Source organism: Phoenix dactylifera, chromosome 8 (genome assembly GCF_051530095.1).
Source record: "Phoenix dactylifera cultivar Ajwa chromosome 8, Ajwa_hap1_PhDact_Kaust_v1.1, whole genome shotgun sequence".
NCBI lineage: Eukaryota > Viridiplantae > Streptophyta > Magnoliopsida > Arecales > Arecaceae > Phoenix > Phoenix dactylifera.
Genome location: NC_143197.1, coordinates 30,792,480 through 30,814,262, shown reverse-complemented (window position 1 = coordinate 30,814,262; position 21,783 = coordinate 30,792,480). Strand labels below are relative to the sequence as shown.

At 38.5% G+C, this 21,783-nt stretch overlaps 1 protein-coding gene and 1 pseudogene across 4 annotated transcripts; both read left to right on the top strand.

Annotated features, from left to right (window-relative positions):
• Positions 1-1,808: 1,808 nt before the first annotated feature.
• On the top strand, positions 1,809-1,990 carry LOC113462455 (small nucleolar RNA U3; annotated as a pseudogene).
• A 4,174-nt stretch (positions 1,991-6,164) lies between these two features.
• Positions 6,165-21,194, top strand: LOC103702851 (uncharacterized). 4 transcript variants are annotated; one of them, XM_008785440.5, is made up of 14 exons: positions 6,165-6,318; positions 6,896-6,995; positions 7,193-7,320; positions 7,420-7,576; positions 7,662-7,774; positions 10,146-10,229; positions 10,405-10,453; positions 10,575-10,666; positions 13,543-13,672; positions 13,808-13,887; positions 13,992-15,586; positions 18,326-18,442; positions 18,691-19,434; positions 20,912-21,194. In XM_008785440.5, coding segments are annotated over exons 1-13 (3,204 nt in total). In that variant the 5' UTR covers positions 6,165-6,316; the 3' UTR covers positions 19,248-19,434; positions 20,912-21,194. The 4 variants fall into 4 exon arrangements, with proteins under 4 accessions (XP_008783662.2, XP_008783663.2, XP_038980920.1 ...); XM_008785441.4 differs by having other exon boundaries at positions 6,167-6,318; positions 7,145-7,320; XM_039124992.2 differs by having other exon boundaries at positions 6,167-6,318; positions 7,091-7,320.
• The last annotated feature ends 589 nt before the right edge of the window (positions 21,195-21,783 follow it).

Sequence of the window (21,783 nt, the reverse complement as noted above, 5' to 3'; positions counted from 1 at the left end):
AAATAACACAATTAAACCACTCAATTTTATCAGCACTGGAATCAGCCATGAACTTGATTTTGTGTATTATAGAGATGAGAAGGGAGCAGGGGGTACAAGCTTCCAAAAAATATGACATGCCAAAATCCTATGAAGATGTCTCGTGACAGCTAATTCTACGGAGCCCCTTTATAAGGGCGAAGTACGGCCCACGCCATTGCCATCTTACCCAACGTGTACACAAAGTGCTTGTAAAAAAATATATAAATAAATTTATCTCAACCTATCAACTTAAGTTTTTGGGACAAGTTGTGATTTCAACATGGTATCAGAGCAGAGGTTCTAAGTTCGAACCCTGGCTCCGCACTTTTTACCCTCATTATTAAAAAATTGCACATGTTGGGCTCGTCTATTAAAGACTCAACCATAATGGTCGGCTAGATTTGATGTTGGCAGGTTAGGTCGGACCTGTACCCACTACTTCGGAACATCTGGAGCATGGAGGAGGAGTTAGATTTACTTCGGGTTTCGCATGTGTTTCGGGAGGCGAACAATGCTGCAGACTGTGTCGCCTTTTATGCAGCCCATCATTTCGAATTTGTATGTTGAGATCCTTCCGATCAGGTGCCGCAGGCATTGGATTGTATTTTATCTTGTGATTGTTCTGAGCTTTCTCACTAGTGAGAAGCCGATTCACCAAAAAAAAGAAAAGAAAAGTCCGGCCCACATGTGAGAAGAAATATAAGAAAATATATAAAAAAATTTACCTCATCCTATCAGCTTAAGTTTTGGGACAAGTGGTGATTTCAACCGTGCTTCTTCTGTTTGGAAAAAGATTTGTACGTGTACTCCAGCTATTTATTTTAACATTAATTGGTGTATAAAGCATGGTGCATCTATAGACGTGCTTAGGATCAATAGTTGTTACGTCTACCTCTAGCACGACAACTAACTTTGGTTAATATTTTAACACTTGAAGGTACTACGATTAAAGATCTTATTATCTTCGACAAAAGGACATGGAAACAACCAATTTTTACACATATCTATTCCTATACCTTATACAGAAATTAGAGACAGGCTGGGTTAGGGTCCATCTTCTGGTCTCATGAGTAAGGTATCTAATTTTTTTATGGAGCCTTTTCTATCCAAACCCCAACAAAGTTATGAATATTGCTTGGGGAGGTTTATCCCAAGGTTGCTCTATTTATGTAAAAATTACATGGCATTAGCTACCATATAGGGCTATATTATCTTAGCATGATTTTTGTATCTCGAGTTAATGTGGTATCTGTTTGGAGGTGGAGGAATCTTTCTCTTATATTATACTTCAATGCAGAGTAGCATCTCAGGTATAGAGACAAGCTTTATTGTAGAATTTATTTATTTTCTCATCTTAGACACTTGATGAATTTCTACAAATTGTAAAAGGGAGTTTCTTTCTTGATACTTCGGCAGCTCACACTAGTCTCACGTAAGCATTGCCATCTAAATTAAGGGACAAAATACTCCACAGAGATTGAGGAATAGATATAAAGCAGGTCTAGAAAATCTCTTCTAAATGGTAAGCAGCAAAGGAGGCGACTCAGTCGGCAGCTATGTTTGCCTTTTTGAACATATGCATAACTTGGAAGACATCACATTTCCTCAATAGCCTTTACATGTCCTCTAGAAGCGGGTGGTCGAACATCCCTAGCCCCACATGTAGAATCCGCTCAATCACCTCTGCTAAGTTTCCTTCCAAGATGATCCTCCTATCTTCTAGAATTTGCCTTGCATAGGAGACTCTCTCTCAGGTGGTCCCTCTCGCTGCAATCACCGTAGAAGGTACTATCTTATTTGAACAGGATCTATCCTATAGGAGATGAGCAACTCAGTCTAGTGGATGACATGTAACCTGGGGACTAGAGCGTGATTAATGGTGACAGTCTTCTGGGATCGAAACTGCAGAGGATCGCTCCCATCTCTTGACTTGAAGGGATGGGGTCGTTCTTAGGTTGTATGACAGAGTTTTTTCGCTAATGATAAAAAGGCATAAGCTATTCTAATTCGTTACATTACCGGTAATATTTGGTTAGAAAGTAATGATCGCATGATCCAAGGTATGATACAAAGTGCTTGATTAATTTTTCTAAAAGCTTCTACTCAAGCTCACAAGTTTCTTCAGATGGCTGCTACATAGGGACATATGACAATAGAGGCAATATGTGGCTTTTATTTTGCAGTTTTTGCGATATTATAATTAATATATTTCTCTTCGAAGCCACCATCTCTTTGTTTTCTCAATATCAAATTTTGATGTTAATGTACGGGAACAAGGTGATTCTGGGGCATCAGATTTTGTTATCAGAAGTACTGGTGGTATATTCGTTGCAGTAGGTGGTGTTAGAATTTTTAATACCATAATTCCAATAGTAGAGTTGCATGCTGTGTGGGAAGGATTGAATTATGCTATTACAGAATAAGGGCTTCACAAATTTGTTTAGAAGATGACTTTATAACAATTAATAAATAGCTTTCTAATCCACTTCTTGCCGATATTAGTTTACATCCACTATTGCAAGATTTTTGAAGAATGATGTACCTATTGCTCATTATTCACGACATGTTTACAAAGAAGCTAATAGCTTTATGACTTTTTAGCTATAAAACTAGAAACTAGTCCAGCTTGTATTGTTTATAGCCTCCAAAAACGTGAAAAAAAAGGTTAGCATGTAACTACACGCAGAAGAAGTGAGGTAAAATGGTTGAGTCGTTGAGTTAGTAAAAAGTGGTCGAGGCCACCAAAGTGGTAGCATGATGGTAAGAGGGCGATAATTCCACTTGAGTTGCCTAGGTTCGAAACGCGCGGGCGTCGATTAAATCAGGAGTCCGAATGCCCCACGTCTGAATAGCTCACTGGCGGATATGCTTTTCTTCCATCTGTACCAAGGTAGCGCTGGGATGACGTACCCACACATGAGGCGGTGAGCCCCTGGGTCGGGGAAGGCACGCGAAAATCTGCAATATGTATCGAACATTCTCTGATGGAAGGGAGTCTAGTGGGGCTGCTACTAGGGGTGGCAATCGGGTTGGGTCAGGCATAAACAGGTCGGGTCAAATACAGGTCGGGTCAGAAAACTATAAATTTGAACCCGACCTGTTTATTAAACGGGTCAGGAATTGCAAACCTGAACCTGACCTGTTTATTAAACAGGTAACCCGACCCGACCCGTTTAACCTGTTTAATAAACAGGTAACCTGTTTACCCAACCCGACCCGACCTGTTTAACCGTTTGCCCAACCTGACCCGTTTAACCTGTTTAGACCTGTTTAATCTGTCCAACCCAACCTGTTTAACCTGCCCAATCCGACCTGTTTAGACCTGTTTAGACCCGTTTAACATGTTTAGACCTGTTTAACTTATTTCACCCGTTTAACCTGTTTAACCCGTTTAACCTGTTTAGACCTGTTTAACCTGCCCAACAGTTAAACGGGTTAAACGGTTTAAACGGGTCAGACATCTAAAACCCGTATCCGACCCAATTAATAAACAGGTTAAACGGGTCGACCTGTTTACGACCCGAACCTGTTTAGGCCAAACCCAAACCTGTTTATGGCGGGTCAAACACGGGTCGGGTTGGCGGGTCGGGTCATATTTTGCCACCCCTAGCTGCTACGCAGGTGGGCTGGCCCCTCCCGCTCCCCTCCTATTTTTTTTTTTTTTTTTTTAAAAAAAGTGGTCGAGTTACTCGAGGTGCCGATTTACTTTGCTGGTAAAGCCTCTTTTAACTGTTTGTACCGGGGAACTGACGTCAAATCCCATCTATCGTGTTTGAAAGGTTAGGGATATTCGAGGGAAAGCATCCCATCCCTGGCGGTGTAGCCGACAGCGCTTGGGCTACTTTTTTATCCAAATAGGAAAGGAGGTCGGGTTATTGGGTTTGCAGTATCCTAATCATGGTTAGTGGAAAAAGTCTTTCATATGAAGAAAGAGAAAAAGTTTGGTGAGGTTACAAGCTTGGCCTACAACACAGTACCTACCCTTGACCCAATCACCATCGCAACCAAGCATTGTTCTCTAGTATTGAAAATTTAGCATCTTTGGATGTCTTCTAAATCCTCAAGTGAGTTTAAATTGCACTATAACTTGATTCATGACCATTATATGCTCACACACAAGGTACTGCAATTGCCTGATCCAAAACCCAGTTTATGTCTTTGAGATGAACATCAAATGTTCCTTATTTGCTAAATGAAAAGCAGACTCATGCTCAATTGCTCATTGTCAGGGACTACCTAAATTATGGCAATGTAAGATTTCTTTTAAAGTGTATAGCAAGTAACGTAAAGCTGGACAATCGAAGTGATAGGTCAGCTATATGACAATCTTTTTCTCATCGTTTTTCTCGATGATTTAGATATATAGGTCGGGCTTTAGTCAACCACATTTATCCACACATGCTAATTTTCCGATCAAAGTAAGCTAGGTCAAGCTAAAGGACAAAAGATTGTCATATAAAGACACTTTTACATGACATTCGTGTTGCACTAGTTTGACTCCACAATATTAGTTTCTATTGATCAAGAGACTATCATATTAGAACTCTCAGCTTTATTAAGATGATGCTACTATCGCTAAAAGATGCCCAATTTATATGTCACGACTCTCGACATTGTAAACCTATTACGATCATGCTACATTGCATTGTTTCCGAAGTATCACTCTCCTATCCAAACTGCAACATCTATTAGCCAGATATGTTGCATCTACGAGCGACAAATTCCTAAGGTAACCATATAAGAACTACCAGTCATTTAAACATTTCTCTTTTTCACACACAAATGTATCTTGTAAATTATTTAACTTGTTTGGTTCAAGTCCATCACTAGTCCACCATGCATCACCTGCTTTTATCAAGACGGCATTATCGAGTATTCACATGGACCATGAAATTGAGCATGGATCATAAAAATCAATTAAAGTTTTTGAATGTGCTTAGTCAACGTGCTAGCAATATTTTCCTTGTTCCAAAATATCAAGATATACGCATGAATAAAACATTGCTCCACCACATAATATGAATGGCCAAAGACTATCTCCTCTTCCCTCAGGAGACCAAAGGAGAAGAAAATAAAAACAAGGAATCGGGCAAGGTGGGTCCAGTGACGTGAGAGGGGAAAGAAAGAAGGAAACTTGTTGGAGAATAATAAGGAAAAATTGAATTGTTGGGCAAAAACAAAGCGCATTTTTTTCTTTTAATAGATGTCAATGATCTTACATAGAAAATTGAATTTTTATTAACACATTCAATGCATGCATGACGTGCATCAGCAATTGTTAGATGATCATGACATCACCTACAAACATGCGTGTAGTTTTTTTTTCATAAATATTTTTTAAAAATTTAAATTTATATAAATAACTTCTTAAAATTTATATTTATTTCTGTATCTCCATAAAAACGCTATTTTTTACAAATAACTCTAATATAACAATTTTTTAATATCGTTAATAAAAATCATATTTATTTTAATTAAAAATAAAATAAAATTTTAAAATTATTTTTTTGTTTTTCATCATGATCGGCTTATAAATATTACTTTTGCACATCTATTTATTAAGAATATTTTAATTATTTTAATTTAAAATGGTTAATTTTTTAATCATGTTAAATGGCTATATATATATATATATATGTAAAAATAAGAATAAAGAAGAATAAAATAGTAAAATAAGTATTTGATGAGGGTGTATATATAAATATTATTTTAGAAAAGATATTTATATAAAATTTGATATTTAAAAGGTATCAATGTAATTTTATTTTTTTTCCGAGCTGATTGGACACCAATTTCCAGAACATTCTCGGGCCTTACCGGAGCAAAACGAGACCATGAAACCTTTTTGCCAGGGCCGAAATAAAGCTTGGCACAAAGAATTATTGTATCCACGTGTCGTTCGCGTGAGATTTGCTACCCAACTCCCCACTTCCACATGGGCTTTCCCTTTTTGGGCCGCAAATTCTCCCGTTTCTCTTTCTCGTTTCACGCGGAAAACGAACCGCCCTTGGTGGAACGCGTCGGCCGACTGGGGGCAGAATCGGAAATCCGATTTTTCTAATGGCACGTCCCGTAGTTTATTGTGAGCACGAGGGCAGTTGTCTGTGGGGCGATTATTTAAATCGAAAGCGACTAATACAGCAGCAGCGACAAAAACGATCCAGAGGAGAAGAGGGTTTGGTTCGTTCTCGACCCCTGGTTCCTTCCCGTTTCTCGCCGAGCGCTTTCTCACCTCCTTCCTTGCCCCTTTCCTCCCCTCCGATTCTAGCTTGCCCTCGCGATCCCCTTCCCCCCAATGTGAGTCTCCATCTTTCCCTGCTTTGGTGATTGTTTCTTCGATTTTATTTCGATTCTTTATGGTAATTTCGTTATCCGTTTATTTTCTTGATCTTTCTTGATCCATGAAAAATTGTAGATTTTGGGGTGCGTTTGATGTGATTTTTCTCCAACTATCTCTGTTTCTTGGATCTGGATTTGAGATGATTTTTGCTTGCGGATCTTGGAACTTTTCGTTTCTTTGAATTCATGCCATGGAAAATTTTATGGCGATCGTTAGATTTCGGTGCATGCAAGAGAACTACTGTGGGTTTTGATTGTTGTTTTAGAATTTAAGTTTGGATTTTTAGATATTCTAGGAGATGAAGAGTTGGGGGAATTGGGGAAGAAAAATAGGGCTTTTTAGGGTTTGTATTTGGAGGGGCGGGGGGGAGGGAGTATCTTGGGCTAATCCTGCTACTCTTGGTTTTTGAGGTCACGATCTTGATGGGGATTTAGTTCTAGATTGGATTTGGAGACTAGTTTGGTGACCTGTGAGTGATTTTTTTTTAATATTTTGTTTTCTTGACTCAATCTTAATGCTTAACCATGTCTCAAGGACGACCATGAGTGACGATGGAGAGAGGATGTGCCCTTTGTGCGCTGAGGAGATGGACCTGACTGACCAACAGTTGAAACCATGCAAATGTGGTTACGAGGTATGAGTGCCTTGCGCTATGAGAACAGTAATCAGGCACTGTGTCCTTTTAGCTTTGTATTGATATTGTTTTATATTTGTTTTGCTTGTCAAAAGCTCACTTTTGTATCTAGCGAGGACGCATGAATTCTTGGTCCATACTATTTGTAGGGATTCTGGGGTTGGAAACCTCTGATTTGATTGCTGCAATGTTTATAGATTTGTGTTTGGTGTTGGCATCATATAATGGATATGGCTGAGAAGGAAGAAACAGAAGGGCGATGCCCAGCATGCCGAACACCATATGACAAAGAAAGAATTGTTGGAATGGCTGCCAATTGTGAAAGGTTTCTATCTTCCTATATTATTATTTCTGTTCTTTTTATCAATATGCATGCTGTCATGATTGTAACGAGAGTTTATCTGATATTTTTCTTTTGGGACAGGGTGGTGGCTGAGATTAATGCTGAGAAGAAACAAAAGTCTCAAAAGGCAAAGCCTAAAGCATCAGGAGAAGCTAGGAAGCATCTTAGCAGTGTTAGAGTGATACAACGGAACCTTGTGTACATAATTGGGCTACCTTCTAATTTATGTGATGAAAGTGTGCGTAAGATCTTCACAATAAGCTCTTTTTATAAATGATAACCTAGGTCTCTCATCTTTGCAAAGCTTACTTCTGGTGCTTCAGATACTTGAGCGCAGGGAATACTTTGGTCAGTATGGGAAAATTTTAAAAGTATCAATTTCTCGCCTAACTGGTGCTGCAGCCCAGCAAGCATCAAATAACAACACATTTAGTGTGTAAGTTTTATTGTTGCAATTGTTTCACATGTCATCTTCTAGATTCTTAATACATATTACATGCACTAGCATCAATATTTCTGGCTTCCTCACCACCACCCACTCACCTGCCCATCCATTTTTTTTCAAAAAAAGAGAACAGATAGAAAAATTTTATGCAATAAATTATTGGTTCAATTTTTAGGTTGCAATCATATTTTTCTCTAGGGTCTGGTTTTTTAGTTATTTCTCATTTAACCAATTATCCAATCAGAAATTTCTATATCTTGGAAAGTATATCTCACTGCCATTTCTCCATTTGTCTTATCAGGCATTACTTGGAAAAAAATATATATTCATTATGTAGCTTATTCAAATTTCAAACTCCTTGACTGACGTAATTTATAAGTTTCTTGGATTTTTTAGTGGATTTTGTTGGTCATACATCTCTTTACTTCCCAAGATATGTCAATCGAGGGTGCCAGCGCATATATGTTTTGTAATTATCTGTGAAATTTTAGCCCTATGTAAAAGTAGAGCACATATGTGTATGCTCTTTAGGTACATGATATTCTTTTACTTTGATGAGCAGAAACAAATAAGAATGTTTGTGTAGTTTTAAAGACGGATTGGTATATATGCTCATATTGTTTGATGCATCTGATGTCGCTCTACTTACCTCTCAGTTTTTATGGCGTGTTAGTATCTACAGACTGAGCATGCACCTTTTTTTCCTCCTTTTGTAGGGAAGCTATAAGCTCCACTTGGCCATGTTTTCTTAATCTCTTTTGACCACGTTTCCTTTATTTCCGATTTAGTATTCAATAATTTTAAATAGATATATAGAGCATAGTTAAATGATTTTCTAAATTTAGAAGGTTTTTCTGTAGAATTGCATGGAATTCTTTATGGTCGACAATGCATTCTCACCTGTTTATGTTAGACAGGCTTGTTTCTATAGTGGCGTAATTATATGGGTCAACCCGTGAACATGTTGGTCTGTAACCATGAATGGTAGATATATAACATAATAACCATGACTAGCCAAAGGACATTTATAATTAACAAATCGATATAGATGTGTTATAATAAATCATATGCGGGTACATGGGGCCCATCCTTATTGGACTATCAAGCAAATCTTGAAAAGCTCACCAAACGTGTAATTGTTGAGTAAAGTTATATATGTTTGCCAAATCTTTAACCCTTTAACATTTGTCTGGGAAGGCCTCCCAAGCTGTGACAAATACAGTGATTGACTCGATAGTTTAATAGTTGTTTCTCATTAAGGATGAGAGAGTGAAGTGTTTTTACTAATGATAACTAGGATAATGTGAGCACAATACCTGCATAGTGTAAACTTCCCCTCTGTATATTGTCTCTTTTGCTGAAATCTCAGAGTGCTGAATTAAGAATGGCAGGAGCTGCAGGAAACAAGCATTACATTTCAATGAGCCTGTAAGTTCCAATTCATTTAATTGCAAGAATGATACCTATTGGGCTCAATGAGGAAGGAGCGGAGTTGCATCTTTAAGGAGGATTCATATACTAACGATGTTTTTGGATATCCCTTGATTGAGAGTCCTATTTATAATTTGGCTAATGACATGTCATTTGTCTCTCTCGGTGTTCTTTTTGTTGTTGGCTTTAGGCAGATCAAAAGGAAATGCATATCTAATGAAGTATGTAGGCATACTGCGAAATCTTGCTTTTTGCTAGGAAATCTGAAACTACTGGGTTCTTATTGGGATTTTCTTCGATGGAGAAAGGACTTCAGTTTCTTCCTTTGTGGCGACCAAGTTGACTGCTGAAAAAGTGTTGGGTCGGTTTATCATGTGCATGATCGAAGGGCAGATATGTTTGCGAGGAAAGTTGCATGAATGAGGATAATCTGAATCAACCTTAATGATCTAGTAGTGGAAGTTGATTCAGGTTAATGGAGTAGGTATCAGATGTTGCAGAAAGTTGCAAAGGACGATGTAAATAGGTTTTTAAGTATTGAGAAGTGTTAAGATGTTGTGAACATCTAAAAATAGCAGTATAAGAACATAAACTATTATCCTAAACTATAGAAGGTGACTAAAGACATCAGAAGAATTAGGAATAGGTACATACAGAAACTATATGTCCTCATTGTAAAGTTTGAATGTGACCTCAACCTGAAGAAGCTGTCCTTAAAAAAACAACTGTAGCAAACTAGGGACTAAATAGTTCTTGCTTTATATGCCATAAACCATTTAAACTGATGTTGCTCAGAACTAATGCTCTTATGTAGAGCTTGAAAAATTAAAAAGAGGACCCAATGCAGTTGCTTTGTTTGGTCTCCTGAAATAGAGTATTGATGTCTTTCACTAGTTTGGACTGTTTAAGTATGAGTTTGTGACTGGATCAGGTACATAACATATGCTAGAGAGGAGGAAGCCATTCGGTGTATTCAAGCTGTGCACAATTTTGTTTTGGAAGGTAAATCTTTGAGGTAAGCATATGATGTTCCTTCTTATTAGCTACATCATTGTGTTTTTTATTCATGTATTCATGCTGTGCACAATTAAGGTAAATCTTTGAGGTAATCATGTGATGTACCTTCTTATTTGCTAGACCATTGCATTGTTATTCTATCATTTCTGTGACACTGGAGTTTACAATTGCAGAGCTTGCTTTGGTACTACGAAGTATTGCCATGCTTGGTTGAGAAATATGGTATGAAAAGTAGTTTGTTTGGACACTGCTGCATTGCTATATCGATTTTAATATTAACCATCTAGTAATCCTGGATTTTATCTTCCTTCAATTCACTTTGAGTAGTTGTTGACTAATCCAGGCTTGCAACAATTCAGATTGTCTATATTTGCATGACATTGGTAGCCAAGAGGATAGCTTCACTAAGGATGAGATAATTTCAGCTTATACAAGGTATTTTTATTGTAATTTCTTTGTCTCGCACTTCACAATTTCTTTAGTCGATACAAGTAGGATCAATTACCCATCTATCTCTATGTGGATACATGTTATGTATAGTTTGAATCTTAAAGTCCAGATATACTGTTGTGGATAATCCTTGAGTCAATAATGTAGTCAACTTGAAGATGCTTGGAGGTTTGACTTTGTTCTTAGCTTTCCTCTCAATTGCTATGACACATATTTACTCTATCTTTGCCATATTTAGTTTGTTTGATGGTTTTGTTAAGCAATATATAGTTTAAGTTGTTCATTAGAAAATGAAAAATCAGCATGAGCATCATCTGTTGTATGGCAAGCATTTTCTTGTGCATTCTTTGTCACTGCTTTAATAGCTATCCTGTGCTAATGTGATGATTTTTTTTTTATTGCAATTAATCATGAGTCATTGCAGCTATATCTATTCTCTTTATGGATGCATGTGCTGGACAGAGATCGAACCTCAAGCTGGCTCTGTTTGGTTCGGGAACAGCTATATCCAGTTTAAGAGGAATAATGGAAAACTCAGGGCCAAAAATGAGGATAAACCAGATTTAAACTATTCTACTCTTTCGCTAAACTTTTATCTGGGTTGAGTGGAACATGTGGGGAAAAAGTCTTTCTAGACTGTCTTGCCTCTGAAACTTTATTCTAGAGCATAAGTGAATAACGAGGGTTATTCCGGTTTATTTTGCACTATCCCAAATTTAGCAGGGTTTTTGAGTGGATATATTTTGTCTTGCATAAACCTGATGTTGAATATGGACTGATCTTGAAAATGATTGAGAATTTACACTTTACATTCCTTGATTCATGTTTCATTCATCTATTGCATACATCTATAACATCTCTGCATTAGTCATTTGATGTTATCATCTATCAATACATGAGGATTTTTTTTAGAAAAGATGAATGAGAGCATTCTTCATGTGACAAGCAATTCCTTATGCATGTTTATCTATATACTTTTATGGTAATTTAATCAACACTTACAATTGTGAGGCCCCAAATTTCCAAGCTCAGGGAGATTGATGTGGAGCTAGCACTATACTACCGTACCCTATCTTATGTTGATAGTTGTCCTCCAAGCTATCTTACATTTATTCTGACCATATGTTTATGTATACTGGAAGGTTATTGAATCAGAGCTGCCTTATTTCATTCAAACAATTTCTGCTGCACATGTGAAGTCGACTTTGGTCCATTTTCCCAGGTTTTTTTTGTCGGCTGGTTACTATCATGATGCACTTACAGATAACAGAATTATGTTGACATGGGAATTCTTCTATCATATGATGAGGAGGGAAGTTTGTGCAGATGAATCCTCACTTGTTGTCGCTTACCTGCCAACTAAGTATTCACATAACAAGATATCCATTTATGCTGTAGGAATAAATGCCATAAGTACTGTACTTCATGTGACTTGCTCGAAATCTTGGTAGAATCATTAATAGCATGCAGGCACTGCACATTGTATCGACTTCTGCATTTTCTGGGTGTTTATGATTTGAAAACATGCTGGGATAACATTATAGCGAAGATGGTGTTGTGCATGGTATACCAAATATAGTGGTCTTCAAGTGTTCAAATTTTGCTTTTTAGGTAATTCAGTTATAATAATTTTGATGTATTGATTTGAGCTGTCTTACAAATTGAAAAGAACTAAAAGCTTGACACATATGTGGTTCGGGAGTTCAGATAACTTATGGAAGCAGGTTGATTGCATGCATGGGGAAACAGGTTTCTTAAAATAATTTAATAAGAAAAAATTTAGGAAGCTGATGGAAGGATGAGTTTCTGACTAGCTTGGGAAGTTGGTGCACCGCATTAAAAGGAGGATTCTTGCTACTAAATTATGTAATATATTAAATCAGTTGATTCCAGTAAGTTTTAAGTGGTTTGAGTTGGGAAAAGATCCTATGGAAGGGTAATAGGAAAAAATCCTGTGCAAGGATAATGTCAACTATGATTTGGGTGGTGAGATTAGATCAGATGGTTGCTGGTGCATGTGCATGTTGATCCCAGTATGTTTGATGGTGTGATTTGAGCCAAACAAATCCTGTTAGGAACACTAAGCTTGATGCTTTGCATTAGCAGGCTGAATTTTCCAGTCATATTGGTGTCATATTCCTTGCACTAATGATGCATGAGATTTATTTATTTTATTTATTTTGTTCCTTTTTTTTGGGCGGGGTCGGGGGTGGGGGGCATTGCTGTTTCTAGTGGTGGTGAAGGTAATAGAGTAGGTGGAATTGGAGGGTTCGGCTTTCCTGTCTCCTCATAGATGGAAATGTGGGTTGCTGATGTGGCATCATCATGTCTTTGAATGATTTCACTGTCTGTTATATAGGATGATATGGAATGATGCTGAATACACTCTTATGAAAACATATTGATTCTAGTTGAGACTGCAAATATCAAGAGGAGGGTCTGATAATCAAATGCAGCTTCATTGTTATTTAACTTTCTGTTCTTGTTGGATAGTTGAGTTGTTTGATTCACACACAAATTTCATGTGGTAACTGCAGTTGCAAGAGAAGAGCACATCTGACGTTATCATGTAACATGCATGTGATCACTTCTAAAATCAATAAGAAGACAGCAAGTCCTACTAATTGAAAGCATTACATGGATTAACAGTCTGGAGTTTCATATCTATTTGTCCTTAGTTTCTAGGCATGCTTTCAGTTCATCTTATAATAGATGACAATGTTTACTTTGGCATTTGGCTGCAGCATTTTTTACAAATATTATTTTGTCTTAGCATAAACATATTATCTGATCAAGCTACTGTTCTTGCCTTATTTTTGCCTAATTCTATGGTTTGATTATCATCTGATATGGCTCAATAGGAGTAGGGTCCCGCAAATTGCTTCAAATAATTCACAACGACGCTTGGGGAATGTGTTGCCGCCTCCAGTAGATGATTTCTCTAGCAGTGGGACAGTTACAGGCAAACAAGCAATCAAGAGTGTCTCAAATGTATATCCTTTATCAAACTTTTGCATTCGAGGTTGCATTGTAGTACTATTTCTTTTGATCCACATTGGTGCTGGTTATGTTTTCTATAGCTCTGCTTTGATTTTCTTATGTTAATCGAACTATTTGTTTGTACAGAATGCTCCAAGCCATGCCAAAGGTTCTCCTCCTAACAGCAGTGCTGGAAAGCCTACTATTTTACCTGCTGCTGCTTCATGGTATGTTGTTTTCTATTCTTCTTCTTCTCCTTCTTCTTCTTCGTCGTCTACTTCTTTTTTATCTTGTCAAAAGACGGTACTGCTAAAATTATGACATGTTGCAGGGGACTTCGCAGTTCATATTGCCGGTCTCCAGCTGTAAGTACAGCATGCTCACAAACACCTGTTAAACAGAAAGTAGAAATGTTAAACAGTACATCCTTGCTTTCATCATCGACTGCAAGCACAAAAGAGTCTTCTGCGTGGCATGATGATGTAGTTACAACAGTGAAGATTCCAGAAAGAAGGCATGTAATGCCTATGAATGGCATATCTAGATCCTCGGAACCATCAAAATCTGGTTCTGTGAAGGAGTGCCGAACAGTGATGTCATCAGAAGGTCTTACAGATGCAGATTGTGCTTCTGTACCTTCTGCATGGAATGATGATATGATTGTAACGTCTAAGAAATCGGAGCCTTTCAAATCTGTTAATGTGGAGGAGTTCCGGACATCTGGGTCAGATTTGTCGCCTGATGATGTACTGGATGCACCTCGTACTTCTCAAAAATATGGTAGCTGCTTATCTAGACTTCTGGCACCGGCAGCTGAAGACAAGGGAAGAGGCACCACTCTTGCTGGGAGCTACACAGAGTCAATGAACGACCCTATTCCTAAAGGTACTGATGGGCGATCTTCTAGTGCTGATAAAACTGCTAAAGGTAGCATAACTGTGAATGGTAACATAGAGAGTTTATGTTTGGGCTTGTCTTCTGTTAATATTGATAACCATCTTGAGCATGGTCGGTCAAACATGGACAAGCATCAGACTTCAAAGTCTGATCTATCTTCAAGCCCTCAACAATGTCAACCTAAACATGAGGTTGAACATTTATCTTCAGAGCCACCGAGCAGAGCCTCGGTCCTGCCTGATGCATGTATTGCAAATGAATTATCTGATTGGGATCTGGATCCGCAAAAGCAAGGTTTGACATCTCCAGGAATCGAGAAGGAAGATGATGATAATAATCAGCCATCATGTTCACCTTATCTACATCATTCTCACAGTAGTGCAAATCAATGTAGTTATAGTTCTCAGAATAATGGCGTTGCAATCAAGCACTCGACATATATTGGTGATAGTAAAACTATGGTGACAAAGGCAGACATGGCCTCATTTACATCAAGAGAAAATAAATCTGCACTATACAATGGACACAAAGAGGATGAGCTAAGCTGTTTCTCTAATAGTGGTAAGGTTTTTGAAAGTCCCGAGATGAACTGCTCTGAAGAAAGGATAAAATGTTTAGGAAAAAATGATGATGCAGCTACTTCTGACAAAACAGCAAGTGTAGATATGGGAGAGAGCAGCATCATTTCGGATATATTGTCACTAGATTTTGATCCATGGGATGACTCATCCTCAGCAAATAATTTTTCTAAGCTGCTAGCTGAAACTGAAAAGCAGGACAGGTCATTGAAATTATCGAGTTCATGGAGATCTCTTAATAGCAATCAATCCAGATTTTCATTTGCAAGGCAAGAAAGTCAAGCAGGTGGTCTAGAGGCTTCTCTTAGAGACAGTGGTAATGCACAGAAATTATGCTCATCTTTGCAGGATTCTTTTGGAGATGGTTCCCAACATGGGTTTCAATTCAATAATTTTGAGGGTCCCAATGCTGTCTTCAACAGCAATCTAGCTATTTCCTCTGATAGATTTGGTGAGTTTTTGATGTTAATTTCAAAAAGGGAGATTTATTATATGTTGAACTAATATTTACTTGTCAACTGTCTAGTCATTCTGACCTTCTTGCCACCTGCTGTTTGCCTTGCTTCCTTTTCTTTTATTTTTTATGGTATTGCGTGCTTAATTTCTTTTTCACACGTGATTCTATATTTTTGTTTTGATATTTTTAACACATTATGATTACTGGACTGTTCACTAATGGTGGCACGCATGATATGTTGCATCCAAACCAGTTTGCGGTTTCTAATGTGCTGATAATTGTTGGTTCTAGAGACTTTCCATGTGATCTTTATTTTTCTTACTTTTTGGTCCTAATATATGTAGGCAAGTGGTAGTTGTATTTTTAAGCAGCTTTAAATTGAGACTAGGCATGGAACATGAGAGATATTTGCTTATTCATAGTTATAATTTTTTCAATACCTTGATTTGGATCATCAAGAAAACAAGTTATGGGCCCAATTATATCATCAAATGCATTGCCAAACAAAACTGAAGGATAAAAGTTATTATGGGGATAATACAGTAGCACTCAGCAACTCATTTATTGGGTCCCGTGTGCTTCTTTAGTTAGATCAATTTTATTGCTAGTGCAAACTATAAGCAGCATGATATCTAGCATTCCTCCATGAAATCTCCTCCCCCCTCCTGCACAGCACTCCCCTTCCATTCTCACTTTGGGCAACCAAGTGATGTCTGTCATCGTTCAGCCCTCCTCTTTTGAGCTTCTCATTTTGTCATGATGCTTGCTTTATAGCTTTATACTTAACCTCATTTCCCTCTTAGTTAAACTGCAAACCAATTATCTTGTGCCATTTTTTTAATGCATGGGGCCTCAGGTTGATGATGTCATTTATTTCAAGTCCCCTGCTTTTCAATCTTTTGTCATTTGCTTCTTCTTTCTGTTTGGACCCAATTCATTTTTGTGATCGTATTGTAACTAGCAACAAGAAGTTAATTTAACTTGATGAAATGTCTTTGCATGGGTTGGGGGGATAGTCTTTCCATCTCACGTGTATTGTGGAATTTGAAATTTTTGAGTTCAACTTTTTCTGGCTTGGTTTAATGATTGTTTTCTCTTTTAGGCCCAAGTCTGGACACATACTTTCAGCTCACAACAGCCAAAACGTTTGAATGAGTCTGATCTTTAGCTTGTTTCAGAGATTATCCTGAATGTCTGTTTATTGGTCTGAGGTCTACCATTTGGACAGGGGCGGCCCAATGCATTTGGGGGCTTAAGGCGAACTCACTAAGGAAGGCCTTTTATTTTTGAAAAATAATGAAATTTTTTTAATAAATGCAAAATACTTTAGGAACCATCTATTTACCAACCATTTGAAGTTACTTGGAAGGGTAGAAACTTATTTTTCTGATAAAAGCTTATGCTGTCACTAGTGTTGGCGCCATCCTCACTTCACACCTCAACTCCCACATACAGGCACAAAACAGAAAAATAACAGCAGCAGCAAGGATGACAATCTTCAATTAATAAGCTATCAGAGAAAATACATACCTTATCCTCTGCAAGCAGAGGAAGATGTAGAAGAATTTCAAGTGGCTTTGTATCTGCCACCATCACAACAAACTCGGAGATGCCCCTGTTCAGAGTCTTCGTCACTGTACAGTCAAAGAATTAAAACCCAAATATAGATGTTCAACCCATTTATTTTTCTATGAATAAACTTTCCCAACGGCTACCCACCTCTCCGAGCTCTCTCTCTCTCTCTCTCTCTCTCTCTCTCTCTCTCTCTCTCTCTCTCTCTCGGGAGAACGAGTATTAAAATGCCTCACATGGGCTCTCCAAAGCAAAAAAATATTTCCGAACAAAACCATCAAGAAAGCTAAAGCTCGAACGATCTGAGGCTCTGAGCTATACTCAGAACACATCAGCTTTCCATTTTCCAACGAGACCAGATCTAAATCGACAGAGAGATGTTCCGTTTCCAATATGTATTAGGATTAGGGTTTTAGGATTTATGGTATAGAGTGGACCCACGACGAAGGCGAATAGTGCGGTGAAGCACAGAAGTAGAAGAGGAGGATGATGAGGTGAGGACTGAGGACTAGCTACGGTCGGCGGTACTTTTTGTAAGTTGTAACCCCAGTGGAAGGTGAAGATGGTGAAGCAGAACTGCAGAAGAGGAGGACGATGAGGGGGCAAGGAGCAGAGGAGGAAGATATAGGAGAGCTGAAGAGGTAGAGGTGTAGAGCCAGAGGTGTAGGCTTATAGCTTTTCACCATGGGCGATGGGATTGGGACGGGCGAACGGCAACTCCGGACTCACCCTCTAACCCTGATTTTCCCACGTCTTGTTGAGGTAGCCGTTGCTCTGCGACTGTGATTCACTCACTGTAGAGTGTAGATACGAGTTTGGGTGGGGGCCTTCCATTGGGCCGGGGCCTTAGGCAACCGCCCAGGTCACCGCGGTCGCCTAAGGCTTGGGCCGGCCCTGTTTGGACCATCTTGTGCTTAGATTTGAATTTTCTATACTACAGTGAAGCTAACCCTTTTATAACTCTATCTTATACTTGTTAATGTTTTTACGATACCTTGACCCCCTTTGATATGTGGATGGTTTTATGATACCTTGACTCATTTGATATGCGGATATTATCTTGCTTGATGGTTGTATCTTATCTTTGCATACGGATTTATGATATGTTGCTTTTTTAGTTATGCATTCTCTCTTAATGCACGTTATCCTCTTCCTTTGAAGGAGTTTCGAGGGCTAAAATAGCAGCACCACCTGGATTTTCGGCACCAAGTAGAGCTCCCCCTCCAGGCTTTTCATCACAAGATAGATTCAACCAAGCTTATGATTCAACATACTCTGGTTTGTTCACTTTCTAATAGAAATTGCTTTGGGGCATCCACTGGTGCACATGAAGGGTTTGTGCCAAGTGCCAACAATGCTGGCCTGGCGACTTAGCATTCAGGCACTGCACTCATCCCCTTGTTGCACATGGTAAAGGGGACTTCTAATGTGCATGAACTGGGTACCCCATAACATATTTTGCCTTGATTCTTTGTACTACTATTTTTCTTTTTTAATCTTTTTGTTTTTTTTTCCTCCCTCATCAGATAACCATCTGCTGGGTAGTCCTTCACTTGGAAATCAGTATCAAGCGCATTTAACTGGAAATCCAGATGACGTGGAATTCATTGATCCAGCAATACTTGCTGTGGGCAAAGGGCGAATGCCGCTTGGACTGAATAGTTCAGGGTTTAGTTCAAAATCTGATTTCCCTTCACAGTTTAGCCCTTCTGATGGTGATCCAAGGCTTCAGCTATTGATGCAGCAACCCATCTCTTCTCATCAAAATCTAAGAATACCAGATCATATTGGGGATAGATTCTTACCTTTAAATGATGCTTATATTACATCTCGTCTTTTAGCCCAAAACCATGGAAATCTGTCTCCGTTTGCACAGATGTCACTCCAACGACCCAGAAGCGCACACATTTCAAATGGCCAATGGGGTGGTTGGAATGATGTAAGAAATGGCAGTGAAATGGGCATGCCTGAGTTCTTGAGTAACGAGAGGTTTGGGCTAAATAACTACTATTCTGGCAATGGGGAACATAAGTTTCACATGCCAAGCTCAGGTGATCTGTATAACAGAGCATTTGGATTGTAATGCTGGTCTGATGCCGGGGGCAGCTTTCACCTGTCTTTCATGTATCCTAGTGCATCTCTAGCCATGGAAAATAGTTGGTTCTTCAGAGCAGATGATTTTACCTGGTTGTTGATTGACATTTCTGTCACTGAAACCTTGAATGAGCTTCATCAAAGAGTACATGAGATTTAGGCCTCTTTGGCAACAGGTATGAGTTTCATTTCATATGTTATATCCAAATGAGTTGTTCTAGTAAGCAACACTGGCTCCCTAAGAATGCAGCTGCATTCCTTGATGATTACTAGGACATAGGGACAGGTGGTATGATCCAGCAATTTATGGGTGGATAAGACATTTTGGGGAAATGATTTCCACCATAATGTTCTTAAGCATATCAATAGCATGCTGAGTGTTGTTTCCTATTATATCTTTTATATAATTCTTGTCAGTGGGCAGTTGAACGAGATCTTAGTTTTGCAGAATTTAAAATATAGAATTACCTCCCTAGTTTAACTCGAATCATAAGTAGTTGGCATAGCTTTTTTGTCTGCATTAAGATATATTGCATCTCTTTTTGATAAAAATTATTCCTAGCAGATTGAATGGCTTTCTCAGTGACTGCATTAGAGGATTGCTATTTAGTTAATTGTTATTGGAAAAATGCTATATAGACCCACAATTTATATATATTCATGTCAGTGGGCAGTTGAAAGAGATCTTAGTTTTGCAGAATTTAAAATATAGAATTACCTTCCTAGTTTAACTCAAATGATAAATACTGTTGGCTGCATGGTTCTACGTACCGGCCCGAATTGGGTGGTACGGGGCGTGCTGTAACGTATCGGTTCTGTACCAGTATTCAGTATGAATGGCGTATCAAGTGTCGGTACGCCAAAAAATTTTTATACCGTACCATACTAATACTTTGCTTGTCTGCATTAAGATATATTGCATTGCTTTTTGATAAAATTTACTCCTAGCTGATAGAATGGCTTTCTAAGTGATTGCATTAGAGGATTGCTATTTAGCTAATTGTTGTTAAATAAATGCTATATAGACCCACAATTCCATTGCTTTGAAGTTACCATGGAATCCTATGGTGAAGTTTGTATCAGGTTTAGGGTTAGGGGTGTGTCTTGGGCATCAAGCAGTGTCAGGTCAGATGGGTCTTTGTCATTTTCTTATCATGGGCGTCTTGGTAATTCCCCTGTGCGCCCCTGTGTTTCTACTTACTAACTAGTCAACAAAAAGGGATGAAAAGCTTGGGACCTCAGGTTAGAGCGTATCCTTTTATGCTTAATGTATATGCAATTATGGTTTGAATGTCATGCAACATAGATGTACATAAATGGCACTCTAGTTCAGCTGCAAGACTAGTAGGTAAATTTTTGAACCTCTATACAACCAAATAATTGGCAGCTGGTCAAAAAAATTCATAACTGTGTTTTAACTGTTTGCACTGTGTGTGCATGTGTTTCGAAGTAGGGTAGCTACTTCAAAAGGTTTGATGATTATGATTATGTTTATGGGGCAGGGTAGCTAGCTTATAGGAATCTTATTCACTTCCAGAATGAGCTTGGCTAATAAGAATCTTAGTTAGACCGTTGAAGGTTGTAAATAATTCCTGTATTTTCAATATTTGCTGAAGGGATATTTAGTCTGATGTCATTGTTGCAATCATGTAGGGACACTGTTCAGAGTAAAGTTTTGCAGTTCTTATGCTGGTAGTGTCCGCCAGAGGCAGTGTGGAAGGGTGTCAGTTTCAGTTGTGTGCTCGTATATTTGGTTTCCATTGGAGGCAGGCTCTGAAGAGGTTTTGTATTATAGATGCCATTTTGTTTCTTGTGAAGGCTGGGATGACATTCAATCTGAACAAATGAGACATGTCACAGCAAAGTGTACAGTGTTTTTTTATATAATTAGTAAGTATAGACTATTTCGATATTTTTAATGAGATATTGATCTCTATCTAACTGCTTCACAACTGATCCTGATGTGCACCTACTGTTTCTCGAGCACAAGAGGTATTTGATCTTCAATGCAGTATCTTGTACTTCCCCGGAGGAAGTTCTGCAGGATGTGAGAGCGATGATGTCGCAATCGCATGCCAAAATAGACCATCTGCGAAATCTGATAAAATTGTGATTAAAGGATCTGTGCTAGGTAAGAGAAAGCAAGTTTTAATCAAGCAACCTCATGCTCAAAAGCGAGAGTTTTCTCTCAAGTTGGGTGAGCTCTGATGCTTGAGAACTACCTATGTTGAGTTTTTGTTAAATGGGACTGTTTTGTTTCTGGTTACGTGCATGTTTGCGGACCTCAAGTGGAGGATTTTCTGTGTTCTTCGGTGGGCCTTGCGGTGTTGCTGCCAAAACTCAGGCGACATGGTTCCCTCATGGGCCGTAAAGGTCGTCTAGTGAAGGCAGTTTTTGCAAGTAAACAGTGATTCTGCCATGATGATTTGGGGGTTCCAAGAACGATCAGGCAAATGGTGGCTACCGAGGCGAAGGCGGAGGCTTGCCTTGGCTTGTGACTTATATTGTGCGCGAGAGCGAAAGCG

Excerpts from the sequence above, each read along its gene's own strand:
- LOC103702851 (XM_008785440.5), top strand. Across the intron at positions 7,775-10,145 it reads AATAACAACACATTTAGTGT|GTACATAACATATGCTAGAG; the intron begins GTAAGTTTTATT and ends TGACTGGATCAG. Across the intron at positions 18,443-18,690 it reads TTATGATTCAACATACTCTG|ATAACCATCTGCTGGGTAGT; the intron begins GTTTGTTCACTT and ends CTCCCTCATCAG.